Below are 12,490 nucleotides of genomic sequence, written 5' to 3'. Positions count from 1 at the left end.
ACTGACAATATATATATATTTTTTTTTCTTTTTACTGAAAGATTGGCACAAACATTTTGTTTTGTAAAACCGAAATTAAAAGAAAGAAACGAAAAAAGACTCCAATGCTATTGCAGCCATTTCTGAATATTCAGATTATTTACAGTGTGTCATCCTGCCCGAAGTGTTAGGCCTACTGTCCAGCCGTCAACTCAAAGCCTCTGCTTGATGAGAAAAACCTTGTACTAGAGCCAGCCTCTGCTTGATGCGGCTACACATGAATTCCTCATTGGTTCAAGTACCTTCCTGACCTCTGAGCTAAGGTCTGGCCGGTTCTTTCGGTTCCTGTCACAGCACCTCAAGGCCAAGTGAGCCAAGTTTTGAGCAATCTCAATTGGCCAGTCTCCAGCCAAAGGATCCAACAGAGATGACAACTTTCCAGCATCTAAGGCAACTTGCACGTCATTTTCCATCTTGAAGGGTTGTCTCCGGCCAGTCAACAATTGTAGTAATATGACTCCAAATGAGTAAACATCTGGCTTCCTGGTAAGCTTTCTTGTTTCATAGAACTCAGGATCTATGTAATGGAAAGTGCCCTTTGGGTCAGTAAAATGACAGAGTGTTGTGTCGTTGGCTGATCTTCTTTCACGGAATAATATACGACAGATTCCAAAGTCACTAAGTTTACTCTTAAAGTTGGTATCAAGAAGGATATTAGAGGGTTTCAAGTCACCATGTACTATGCTGTGAGGTTTTCTAGAATGAAGATAAACGAGGACGGAGCACAACTCTGACACAATGTGTATTCGAGTTTGCCATGATAATGGAGTACTTTTGTTCTTGCAGTAGAGCCGATCTTCAAGGTTTCCATTGGGGAGATACTCATAGACGAGCACAAAAGCTTCAGAACAACATCCAATAAGTTTGACTAAATTAGGATGCGTTAGCTGACTCAATGCACGAACCTGATATACAACCAACTAATCAGAAAGAAAGTCAAACTTTTGATCCAACTTTTTCTTTTTAGGTAGTGAACAAAACATTTCCCCGAGCCTCGTGATTATATAATCAAATTTTTTGATATAGAAGTGTTTTAGATATTACTAGCTAGCTTGTTTTACTACAGAAAAGAGTTACAAACTACTAATTAAGTTGTCACTTTATGCATATTATACAAGCACAAGCCAATGATTTTACGAGTGCAAATTGCATGAAAAACAAGTAGCGCAGTACGTACTATTATACTATAACTACGTAAGGTTTTAATTGGATTATAAGAAATTTTGTACTACCTGAGCACCACTCTTCAGTATTGTCACGCTCTATAGGGGCTACAGTCTATCAATAATCCTATAACGTAATTATATACACCAACATAACATAATATTGCATGACAGGATGTAGATACAGATAAAATGCTTAATGAATTGTACTTAAAAAATGGAATATATATATATATATATCTTAATGTTTTAGAATGCAAAGAGAAATTATATCCAAGCATGTCAGATACAATAGTTAAATTTATCAACATAAGTGAATGATTATAGAAACTCTCCAAATAAACAATCATCTACATAATTCCAAATTATTTAAGCAACGGTCATCATATATAGAAGATCGAGTTGGATATGCGCCAAAATTATGTACCACTTTTTCATCAAATTTGACATTCTTTTAGTTGAGATATCAATTAAGATTAGAATATAGTAAACAACTTAACAAATGCACCAAACTAGAAAACTATACTAATCTCACCCTAATATTGATATCATAGCCAATGGCCAAATAAATATTTAACTAAATAAATTATTCAACTGATTTTCGAATGAACACACAAACCTCCATTTCGAATTCTGAAGGGCCTTGTGAGCCATTAGATTTTAGCCTCTTTATAGCAACTTCAGTTTGATGCAGGAGACCTTTATAAACGTTCCCATATCCTCCTTGTCCAATTATAAGGGATTCATCAAAGACTTGAGTAGCTTCTTCAATCTCAGAGAGCAAGAACTCAAGCATTTGTCTAGAGGCTTCTGCTTGTTTTCTTCTTAGCCCTTCAGCTTCTTGCAGTGCATTGTCATTCTCAATCTGCAACACATCTCTCTTTTTTTTTAGCTCTTCATTTTGGCTCTTTAATAATTTTTTTTTCTTCTTTGGCAATCCGAAGTTCTTCCATCATTTGGTCTTTCAGATTCTTCAACTTTTCAAGTTCTTCTCTCTCTTTCACTAGTGCTTCCTCAACTTCTTTCCTTTGTTTCTCCTCTTTTTGGACCTGTTGATTGGATTATCGAAAACTTTGAGTACGATTTTAAACCTTTTAACGTTTACAATGGTATAATTTTCAAGCATATGGTTCATATGATAGCATATGGTGTGAGATGTGTATTGCGCGTTGAGTATTCTACATTTTTCTACTCAGTAGCAAGAAGAAATTCTTGATGCACGTTTTTTCAAATATTGTAAGAAATTATTTTATGTACCATGTATCCTATTTATTATGCACGATAACATTTATAACTTCAAATATGTTATACATCATTAGTGAGAGAGAATAATCAACCATATGAACCACTGGCTTGAATGAATTGGCAAATATTTAATTATTTTGTTAATTTAATTGCATTATTATCTTTTAAATTCCTCTTTAAAAATATATATTTTAGATTCTTAATTTGTGTATCAAAATTGTTTTTATCATTTGTTGTATTTATTTTTTATTGTTGTCAAAATAACTAAATTTGAATCAAAATATTGTGTTCCAAATTAATTGTTTCTTATATAAATCTTATATAAAGAATTTAAATAATGTAATTAAATTGTTAAGAATTATATAATTAAAATTATAAATCTTAGATTACTAAGAATAAAATTCCTACTTTTAAACATAAATATTAATCGGTGTCCCTACTTTTTTTTCTTTTTTTTTTTTTAAATATGATATTTAATAATCATTAATAGACATTTTCAAGTTTTTTTTTGTATTGCCAACGTTTACTCAAATTCATTTCTTTCTTTCTTTCTTTTTTCTCTCTCTTCTTAGGTTTGTTGATTGCATTATTAAAAATTTGTGTAAGATTTTGGACTTTTTGACTTTTACATTGGTATACTTTTCAAGCATAGTACATAGTCAACTACAGTGTCTAATTGACCTTGTTGTGCAGCTATTTAAAAACTTTTTTTTTCTATTCACAAAAGTACTTAACCAACTTTTAACAAATAAACAAAAAGTGTAATCAGCAAAAATTTGGATATAAACACACCCTAAATTCTTTACCATGCATATGGCCTCAACCAAATGTCTTTGGGCTTGCCGGCGCAGCTGTGCCTCCATTTCAGCCTCTGCCATGGCTTGTTGAAGTTTTTCATAAAAAGAACTTCCATCCTGCTAGGATTTATAGTGATTGAGCATGTGAATAATTTTGAAGTGGTTTTAGGAAAGGGCCATGTTTATTACACATTGCCTGTTATACGTACACACAAAACACAACATTGCAAATGAATGCTTTGCACATACCACAACACTGCGAGCTCCATTAGATGAGCATGTTGATATTGTACTGGCACTTGAAGTCAATGTTGGACTTGGTTTCAATAATGAAGATGCAACAGGGCTTTTTGAATTAGCTGGAGCTGGAGAAATTGAGCTTAAGTCTAACCCATTCTCATTCCTCTTTTTTGGGAGAAAATGTTGAGTAAGCAGAACCAGGACTAATGGATGATCCATCCCCCATTCATCAGAACTCCCAGTCCCTTCTACTGCTAATTCCAACCTGCTCTTTGGAGATGAACGCTCTTCAATATTTTGGTTGAAAGGAATATCCATTATTCTTTTTCCACCATTTTCCCTTTCATGACCCAGTGTAACAGAATTTGATCTCAAACAGTTTGATGGTCCAGCTTCAGTGATGTCCCTATTGTGTCCCAAAGTTACAGATTTTGACCTGGAGTAGTTTGATGTTGCAGATTCAGTATTGTCCCTATCGTGCCCCAAAGTAACAGACCGTGATATCAAGTGCTTTGCTCCAGTTTCATTGTACGAACTTGCTTCCCTATTTTGATACTTGCATTATTAACAAGATCAAGCTATCAAGCTATTATTACGTATGATAAATTGCCATTTGTCAAAAAATTTAAACTATTATGAAATGGGAAACTTAATCATTCAACTATTATCTTTACATAATTGAGTTTAGTTCATACGCGTTAATAGTCATGATCATCAGCTGATAGTTATTTTACCAAATATAATTGACAACCTTGTTAATCAAACCTGGTATAAATAAGGCGACCGCTACAAATAAATTGTATGCGGCAATAAGAAGGTGCACATTTGCACACATACTTAGCTTTCTTAGATTTGAGGCCCATCTTCCTGCATCATTGAGTGATGTTAATACTTCATGCTGAGTTCTCCAAGATCATATAGCAATTATTGATGTTAAACCATAGAATACTTTCATCATCACGAACATGATATATATATATATATATATAGAGAGAGAGAGAGAGAGAGAGAGAGTGAGAGAGAAATTAAAACCTAAAATCTTAACAAACAAGGAATCAGATAGGGAAACACCCCATTTGACACCAACAATAATAAAGCCATCTTTTGAAGGAGCTCTATCAACTAATTGAACCTATCAATCAATGCCATTCCCATTGGTATAAGATATTCCAAAGCTAGGGCAAAAAAAAAAAAAAAAAACAAATAAGCATATCAAATTTGCATGGCAAATCTGTTCATGATTTACTTCATTCTTCACTTATCAAGGAAAATATTTATTTCATTCCTTAGTACGTTATTAGTTTCATTATTTTTTAGTCTATCTAATTCTAGATGTGCTACTAAGGCATTCTATTCATTAGTTCCCCTTTTCCCTTATGTTCTGAACATTGGGCTTCTTTGCATAATCCAAACCGCATGGTCTACAGTTAGGTCCTATTAATAACCATGTATGTATTTTGATTTTTGAAGCAACAAAAATTGACAGTAGACATCCAGAGTGTATTATACATAGAACAAGAATTGAACATGAAAAATTAATGGAAAGCTTTTTATGTGGTTTGTACTCTTTATAATGCTTGTCTATTGCTCCTCCCATTACAACTTCCTTAATCCCATGATGAGAAATGAGTTCTATAACTCCCTTCCCGATATCGCCCTTTTCAATCCATACGCTCTGTGCCTGTACCTAGATTTGAAAAAAAAAAAAACAATAATGTCATTCAGCAAAAAAAAGAAAAAAAAGAAAAAAAACAAAGTCAACAAATTTGAAAAGTCAATAATTGAAATTTCAAGAAAAGAGTCATCAATGCAAATGGAATCTTGGGTTCAAACCATACGATGCACTACAAAAAAAAATGTAATTATTATTATTAAACTATCACTTCAACCCAATATTGAAAGTTTGAACAATTAATACCCTAAATTTCAAATTTTCAATGCTTGTGACCTATATATGGATTAATTAACCAAGAAAAAGGACAGTTATTGATGCATGTTTTGGGGTTCAATTTTATTAACTTCAAATCCATTTTAGTAGAAAGTACTAATGCTTTCACAATGATTGAATTTGGCATGTTGTCATTAATTCTTATATGGATCCATGAAAATATAAAATACTCAAATGCATACTTCCTTCAATTAGATTCCAAATATTTATTTAAAAGTCATACTAACGGAAAATTATTGTGTAGTCCCAATTTATAAGGTCAGCATGATGACCTTGTACTCCCAGCCAATAAAAGCATGACACCAAATTTAAAGTGGATTACATCATCTTGTCTGCCAGCTTAGCATAATAATTGTTACTCTCCTAACGTCGGCTAACGCCGTAAGTCACGTTGAAATTTCAAACTTCAAAATTTCCAGCATGCCTCATAAAGCTCGGTTAAAAGTTTGGGGTCCCACATAAATAAAATAAGTGATAATAGTAATATATGCTATAGGGTTCTCAACATAAAGGCTTAAAAGGCATAAGGAATATTGACAGCAAACCCAAGTTCTGTGGCAGTAGGCAAGCGGCGGACACAAAGGACAAACAACTTACTTTTTTTTTTTAGTCTTCAAGTAAAAGAATGGTGGAAATAATCGGCTTGGAAAGTGATAAAGGTATATTTTATTTTGTCTTATTTTGATTTAATTTATATTTTGAGAGAATGTTTTATTATTTGTGGTGATATATCTGCTCTCAAATAAAACTATATAATAATGTATTGCTATATATATATATATATTTTTTTTTTTGCTCTTTACAATATTTATTGTTAATTTTTTTTTATTATAATATTATTTTTTTCAATGAGTATCCATAATTACAAGCTATTTTCTATTTAAGACATGAGTTATGTAAATGTACCATTTACATCTATGTTGCAAAGTAGCGATGTTGTAGCCCAACTTAGTCAGGTAAATTGATACAATTCATTCATTTGATACTATGTGAAGTACAAGGCTCTGTTTTGATATAATATGTTCTTATATTTTACTTTTTATAGAATTTATCTGCTTCCCAAATGAGCTCATTGATTTATAATTCGAAGCAACCAGATTACACATATAGCCAAGAGGTAAATTTAAAAATTCTTGTGGCATACTTGTTTTATCAATAGTGTCATTTATTTCTTGTTGTGGAGGGCAGAAACTCAAACTTATATATTGAGCCCAAAGCCCTATGTGAAAGTTACTGTATATCCGAAGAGGCTAAAATTGTTGACGAGTACTCTGCATGAAAGAAAGATACTTAGGAATGAAGAAGATCCGTTCGAAGAGAGCACTAGCGTTCCGAAGAGATCATTCTCCTCAGATGTAAAGATTCTTGGTCAAATAAATATCTGGGGGGTTCGAATGAGCTTACTAATGACTTCAGTAATCTGGATAAGTTTTGGACATGCTTGGAGATAAGAAGAATGAGGAAATATCTAAAATGAAAAGCTGTCACCACCACATTGAATGCACTGCATCTGCTTTTCTGGCCGCATTAATGTGGAGAAGACCCCTGAACAATGTAATCTCAGCTACCGCCACTCACAAAAAGCTAAAGAAGATACATGATATACATACACTCAAGTAGGTACACAGATGAAGAACAAGTGGACGATGGGGATTATGGAGGAGGATGCTATATAACGAAGAAAGGCTCCTGATAGAAGGGGGAGAAAAAAGAAGAGAGAGAAAGAAAGAAAGGCTTTACTATAGCTCTAAGAACTGTAATCACTATTCAGATTTATCATAAGCTTTTTCGGACTTCAATTCATTTCATCTTTACGTACATCATTATGCTGGGTTATACTTGGAGGTTGTGATCAACCGTTGTTAATTCCATAATCTACCTAGCTCTATCATCCACGCTCTACAAATTTATTGTTTTGGGCTTGGGCCACAAATCCTAACCCAACACTTGTTCTCAAGGATTACTTACTTTATACATTTTATTTATTTATTTTTCTTTAAATTAGGTTGTCAACCACATAGAAAAGTTACAAAAGTAAGACATGGGCAATGGCCACAGTGAACTAAGTAAGAGAGTTCATATGGTATTTTTTATTATAGTTGAATACAAGCAAAACTTATTATTACAGTTGTTCTCTACTTTGAACTTAGAATTGCAATGGTGCCAGTAAAAAACTTGGAAGGCATTTGCATTTTGGAAGACGCTTGGAGTAGTGGAAGTCTCGGCTTGCTAAAGATGAGGATGAGCAATAGGCTAAGGATGAGGATCAGCAAGTTGAACATGAAGAAGCTGTCGTTATTGGCTTTGAATGAGATGGATTCATTAGTTAGAGATAGAAATTATTAATAGCTTATTTCCTAGACTTTCTGCAGTGTAAAAGATAGGATTGGGTTGTTTGCTAGGTGTATGAGTCTAATTTTATTCAACCTCTTCCTTATAGCAAGAAGATTGTCCACCTGTTTCTTAATTTTTTCCTTATAGAAAGAAGTAATCAAATGACTATTGCATTACATTAATTTTTAATAATTGAATACTCTAAGAACCAATGTGCTTCTCTCTGTCTTGTTTTTCTTAAGGGCAACAATGCTTGTTTCCTCTCTTATCTAAGATAGTTTTTTTTTTTCCCATACAACTACCATCATTGATTCTTAGTCCTCTCAAGGATTGATTCTTGTGTATTTTGGCTTGCTCAAGCTTGTTATTTAGTGCTTTGCTTATTTCCACTCTTTTAGTGTGTAGCAATAGAGTGAACCAACTATAACTGAGCTATTCAAGGGTTTGGGAGGCGCTCTCATGCTATCAAGAACTTGACTTGTAGGATTTTAACATTGAACGTACTTGGCTACCTGTGTATTCAAATCTACTCAACCAAATTCAATACCATTAGCTTGGTCATCTATTACAGGATGTCAAAGATGGGGCAAAGTTATATAATAGTGTTGAGTTTGAACTTGTACCCAAGAAAGGCAATACAAATGCTTATGTGTTAGCAAAGACGTACGTACCCCTCACAATAGGGATAGTGTAGAAATCTAGATGTAGAATGCTCTATATTTCCTTGTACAACATATACTTGATTACAGTTGTCAATCAATAACTTCTATTGTATTCATTCAAAAGAAAAAAAAAAAAAAAAATTACATCTTTGCAAAGATGGTTTGTGCTATATATATATATATATATTTTTTTTTTTTTTTAAATGTCGTAATACATTGTTTCCTTTTTCTTTTTTACAATTATGAATTGCTAGTCTATTTCTTTATATTCATGTTTAAAATTTTCCTATACATATTGGAATAGTCTAAAAAAATTGGAATGCGTTTTATTAATTTAGTACATGATCATTTCCCTCCCATTTATTTATTTTATTTTCTGAATGGCTTTGTTATTTGTTCTATTTATGTTTACTATATAAATTCTTGCTAATTTTCTTTAGTCTCATCTAAATCTATGCTAACTTCTAACTTCTTAGGATACTTTGGAAGAAGAAACAAAATCTTCTACATATTATGATCGATAGGTATGGAGCATATGGTGTTCCGCTTTTTCTTTGTATTTGAGATTATAACTTAACTTTGTATGGTTTTCTCATTAATTTTACGATGTAAATAACTTTACAGCAAGTCATACATACTAATGTATTTTTTTTTTTTTAAGATCTAATCTCTAATTCTTACCATTTATCATCTCAAAAAAAAAATTCTTACCAATTATAATTTTTAAGGAAACAACTCTAGGTCGCTTACAATGTTTAACTATTGCTTTATACTTTCCATGATAATACTAATATCCGTTACTCTTACGTGAAGCATATACCTTGATGTGATCTCATTCTCACAAAAAAAAATTTGGGAAAAAAAAAATAATGAATATGGAAAGTCTCTATTTTCCATAAACCAATATGGTAGTCCAAAAGTTCTATATTTAGATTTGCTATTATGTTACCACATTTAATTCGATGAGTTTATATATATATATATATATATAAACACACAAACACCCATATATGCAACTTAGCAGTTACAAATACAATTTTTAATTACCAAAATATACAAGGTCTCTTCCTTTTTTCTAACCTTTCCCCTCCCACAACACTTATGTATCATTTATACCTTTTCCCCTTCCCCTACAGAGTATATATATATATATATATATATGTAAGGACCAAATTTGAGTCCCAAGCCCAAATGAATGATGAACTTAGGCCCAAAAAGTCTAATACAACGAATTTGTAAAGAATGATTTGGAAAACTGGGCTTTAATGAGTTGGATAACAAGTAAAGTAGATTCAGATGACAAGAAAATGAAGGTAGACTGGTTTAATCTAAAGAAAATTGTCCTCGACACAATTTGAGGAGATCCGTTCTTATATATTTCTCTCAAGTTTGATTACAAATTCAATTCTTGATTACTATAGTGTTTTTCCCTTAATTTCTCCATCTCTCTCTTTAGGATCCTCTTTCTATTTTATATACTATCCCCCCTCTTCATCCATACCCCCCACGTGTAGACTAGATTACTAGTGTTGATTCTTGTCCCATCAACATCTTCTTGAAGTCTTTGGGAAGTAGCTGTTGTGAGAGACCGCGCCCCTAGCTCGTTTTTATAGGATGTTGGGCCAAACCCACGTGAATGGGTGGAGTCGTGTTATTGCCTCTCAAAATGGAGGTTTGACTAGTTATATTTTCTCCTTTAAATTAAGGGTTTTATAATGAAGTCGTCACTTATTTAATTATTGGGATAAATAAGAAAACCAAAATTGAAAAATTCTTCATTTTATTGATTTGCAAATGAATTTACATTGATCATAGGAAATTACACGGCCTTGGTCCTAGATACAATCTAAGATAAAGTATATGACTTTGTTTCCTAGTTACAATCTAGAAATTGAAAATTACAAGGATAAGCATTGATCTATCAACCCTTGATCTAAGCTCGGAAGCTATATTATAAGGTGGGAAGTGTTAGGCACCCACCTTGCCCAATGAAATTGGTCTTTTAGACTATGGTAGCCAACATTTTTATCATATCATCCAGTATATTATTAATCAATTTGTATGTTGAATTTGAAGTGTGTACATGTGATAAACCCTAATTCAATTTATTAAGCATTTTATTTAGATTGAAAAATAAATTCTAGATGGTGATATCCTAGATTCAAGAATTTAAAAGAATTATTAAACAAACATGTTTTTCATGTTTTTTATGTGGATTTAAAATCGAAACTAGTGTTATGCATGAACATGTGATGAACAACCAAGAACATGTGAAGAACATATAAGAACAATTAACAAAATTCAAACATATTCAAAGGAATTAAATGATTATTATCAGGCTTTAATCTTAAATTCTCATCATTAGGGCTGTCCAGCGGTTCTCTGACCCGCCCAAACCGACCGGGTCCGACCGACCCGAAACCCAACGGGTCGACCCGAAGCTTAGAGTGAGTCAGTTTCGGGTCTGTTTCTTTCAAAACCCGATTATTCGGGTCGGGTAGCGGTTTAAGGGGAAAAAAACCCGTAGTACCCGACCCGACCGATTAAAAAAAAAAAAAGAAGGTAATTCCAGATTCAGGAACCCGTGAAGACTGAAGAGGGAAGACTCTGATTGGACTTAAAGCACTCAGTTGTTTAGTTTTACCCGCAAAATCTGAAATCAACAACTCTGTTGCTAAGGCTTTTACACGCAAAGCCTAAGAGTGATTGGACAGTTAATACTATTTTACACAGTTACACTGGTGGGATGAACCATGACCGTGCGATTTGAGCGTGATCAACGGTCTTGATCGTTCTGAAGATCAACAAAATCCTTCCTACCCAGCTACACACAAAAAACAAATCAAAAAAAATCACACAAAATCTCTCTTCACAAGTTCAGAACGGCTAACCCTCAAATCGTAATAAATTTTCCCCTTCCCCAAGCCATGGCCGGTTACACTCCCTCAGCCTTAAGAGGCCCTCAACCCTCCTCTCTCTCTCTTTTAAATCAAGTTGATCCTTCTCTCTGTTCCATTTTTCTCTGCTCTCTAGTCTCAAGGGCTGATTCAAATTTTCTCTTATATTTTGAAACACTTGACTTCACTCCAAGTTTCCAACGGACCAAACACCAAACCTTGCTGGTTGTCATCTTCACGCGTACCCCCGCTGAGCAGAGGATCGGAGTGTTACAGCTGGTCCGTCGCACCAAGGGCACCATCCGCCGCCTCTCCGCCTTCAAGCTCGGCAACCGCAGTTTTGCTTTCCTCCCGAACTGGTTCGTGTTGCACAAACAACTTTAAAAATCTGTTCTTTCACTTTTTTATTAGTTATTTAGATTTTTCTGATTGTTTTTTGATGCTTTTAAGATTATTTGTTTGCCTTATTGTATAAAAAGTGGTGAGGATTTAACGAATAATATAGACACCAAACAAAGTTTGTAACTTTTTGAAGTAAAAAAATATTTGAGGTGACGGATTTGTGATTAGTGAACCTGGAAATTTATTGTACATCTGCATCAACATTTGTGAAAAGTGAGACATTACAACAAATAGGCAGTGAGTTTGAGCTCAAGCACCTCCTTTCCTTGTAAAAACACTGTGATGTTGAGGAAGTTTGTTCAAAAACCATTGGCTATGTGTAACTAAACATTCTTAAAAAAAGAAAAAAAGAGAACAAACTAAAGACAATGAGAGATTACTTCAACTGAAGTTGTGTCTATGATCTAGTTTTGTGAAAGAAAAAAAAAAGGTTTGGGGAAATGTTTTGGGACTCCACGTTTTGAACAAGGACAATTTCTTTCAAGTGTTTATAGTTATATCAGTTCTTAGTTTTGTCTTGATTCTTAGCATGCATACTTGTAATTTAAATGAAATCATGAAGTGCCATGTAATTTACCTTAAATCATGAAGTGCCATGTAATTTACCTTGATACAGAACACTGAGTGTTAAATGAAATCAGTACTTGTGAGGTCAATTCTTATGCATAATGATATTTCTTATTCTACAAAGCTCCAGTGTATGTGACTTTGCCCTTTAAGAGGTCAACTACAATGATCTTTCTTAGGATTAGTTTTTTTATGG

The 12,490-nt window shown here is 33.3% G+C and overlaps 1 protein-coding gene across 1 annotated transcript; it reads right to left on the bottom strand.

Annotated features, from left to right (window-relative positions):
* Positions 1 to 224: 224 nt before the first annotated feature.
* LOC112030571 (U-box domain-containing protein 33) lies at positions 225 to 4,193 on the bottom strand. The gene is given in 5 exon segments (XM_024063248.2): positions 225 to 944; positions 1,822 to 2,122; positions 2,124 to 2,251; positions 3,494 to 4,028; positions 4,180 to 4,193. Coding segments are annotated over 5 exon segments (1,698 nt in total).
* Between the last annotated feature and the right edge of the window lie 8,297 nt (positions 4,194 to 12,490).

Source organism: Quercus suber, unplaced genomic scaffold (genome assembly GCF_002906115.3).
Source record: "Quercus suber isolate HL8 unplaced genomic scaffold, Cork oak 2.0 scaffold_25, whole genome shotgun sequence".
In the NCBI taxonomy this organism is placed as follows: domain Eukaryota; kingdom Viridiplantae; phylum Streptophyta; class Magnoliopsida; order Fagales; family Fagaceae; genus Quercus; species Quercus suber.
Note: the sequence above shows the minus strand (reverse complement) of the source record. Positions and strands in the feature narration are given on the sequence as shown.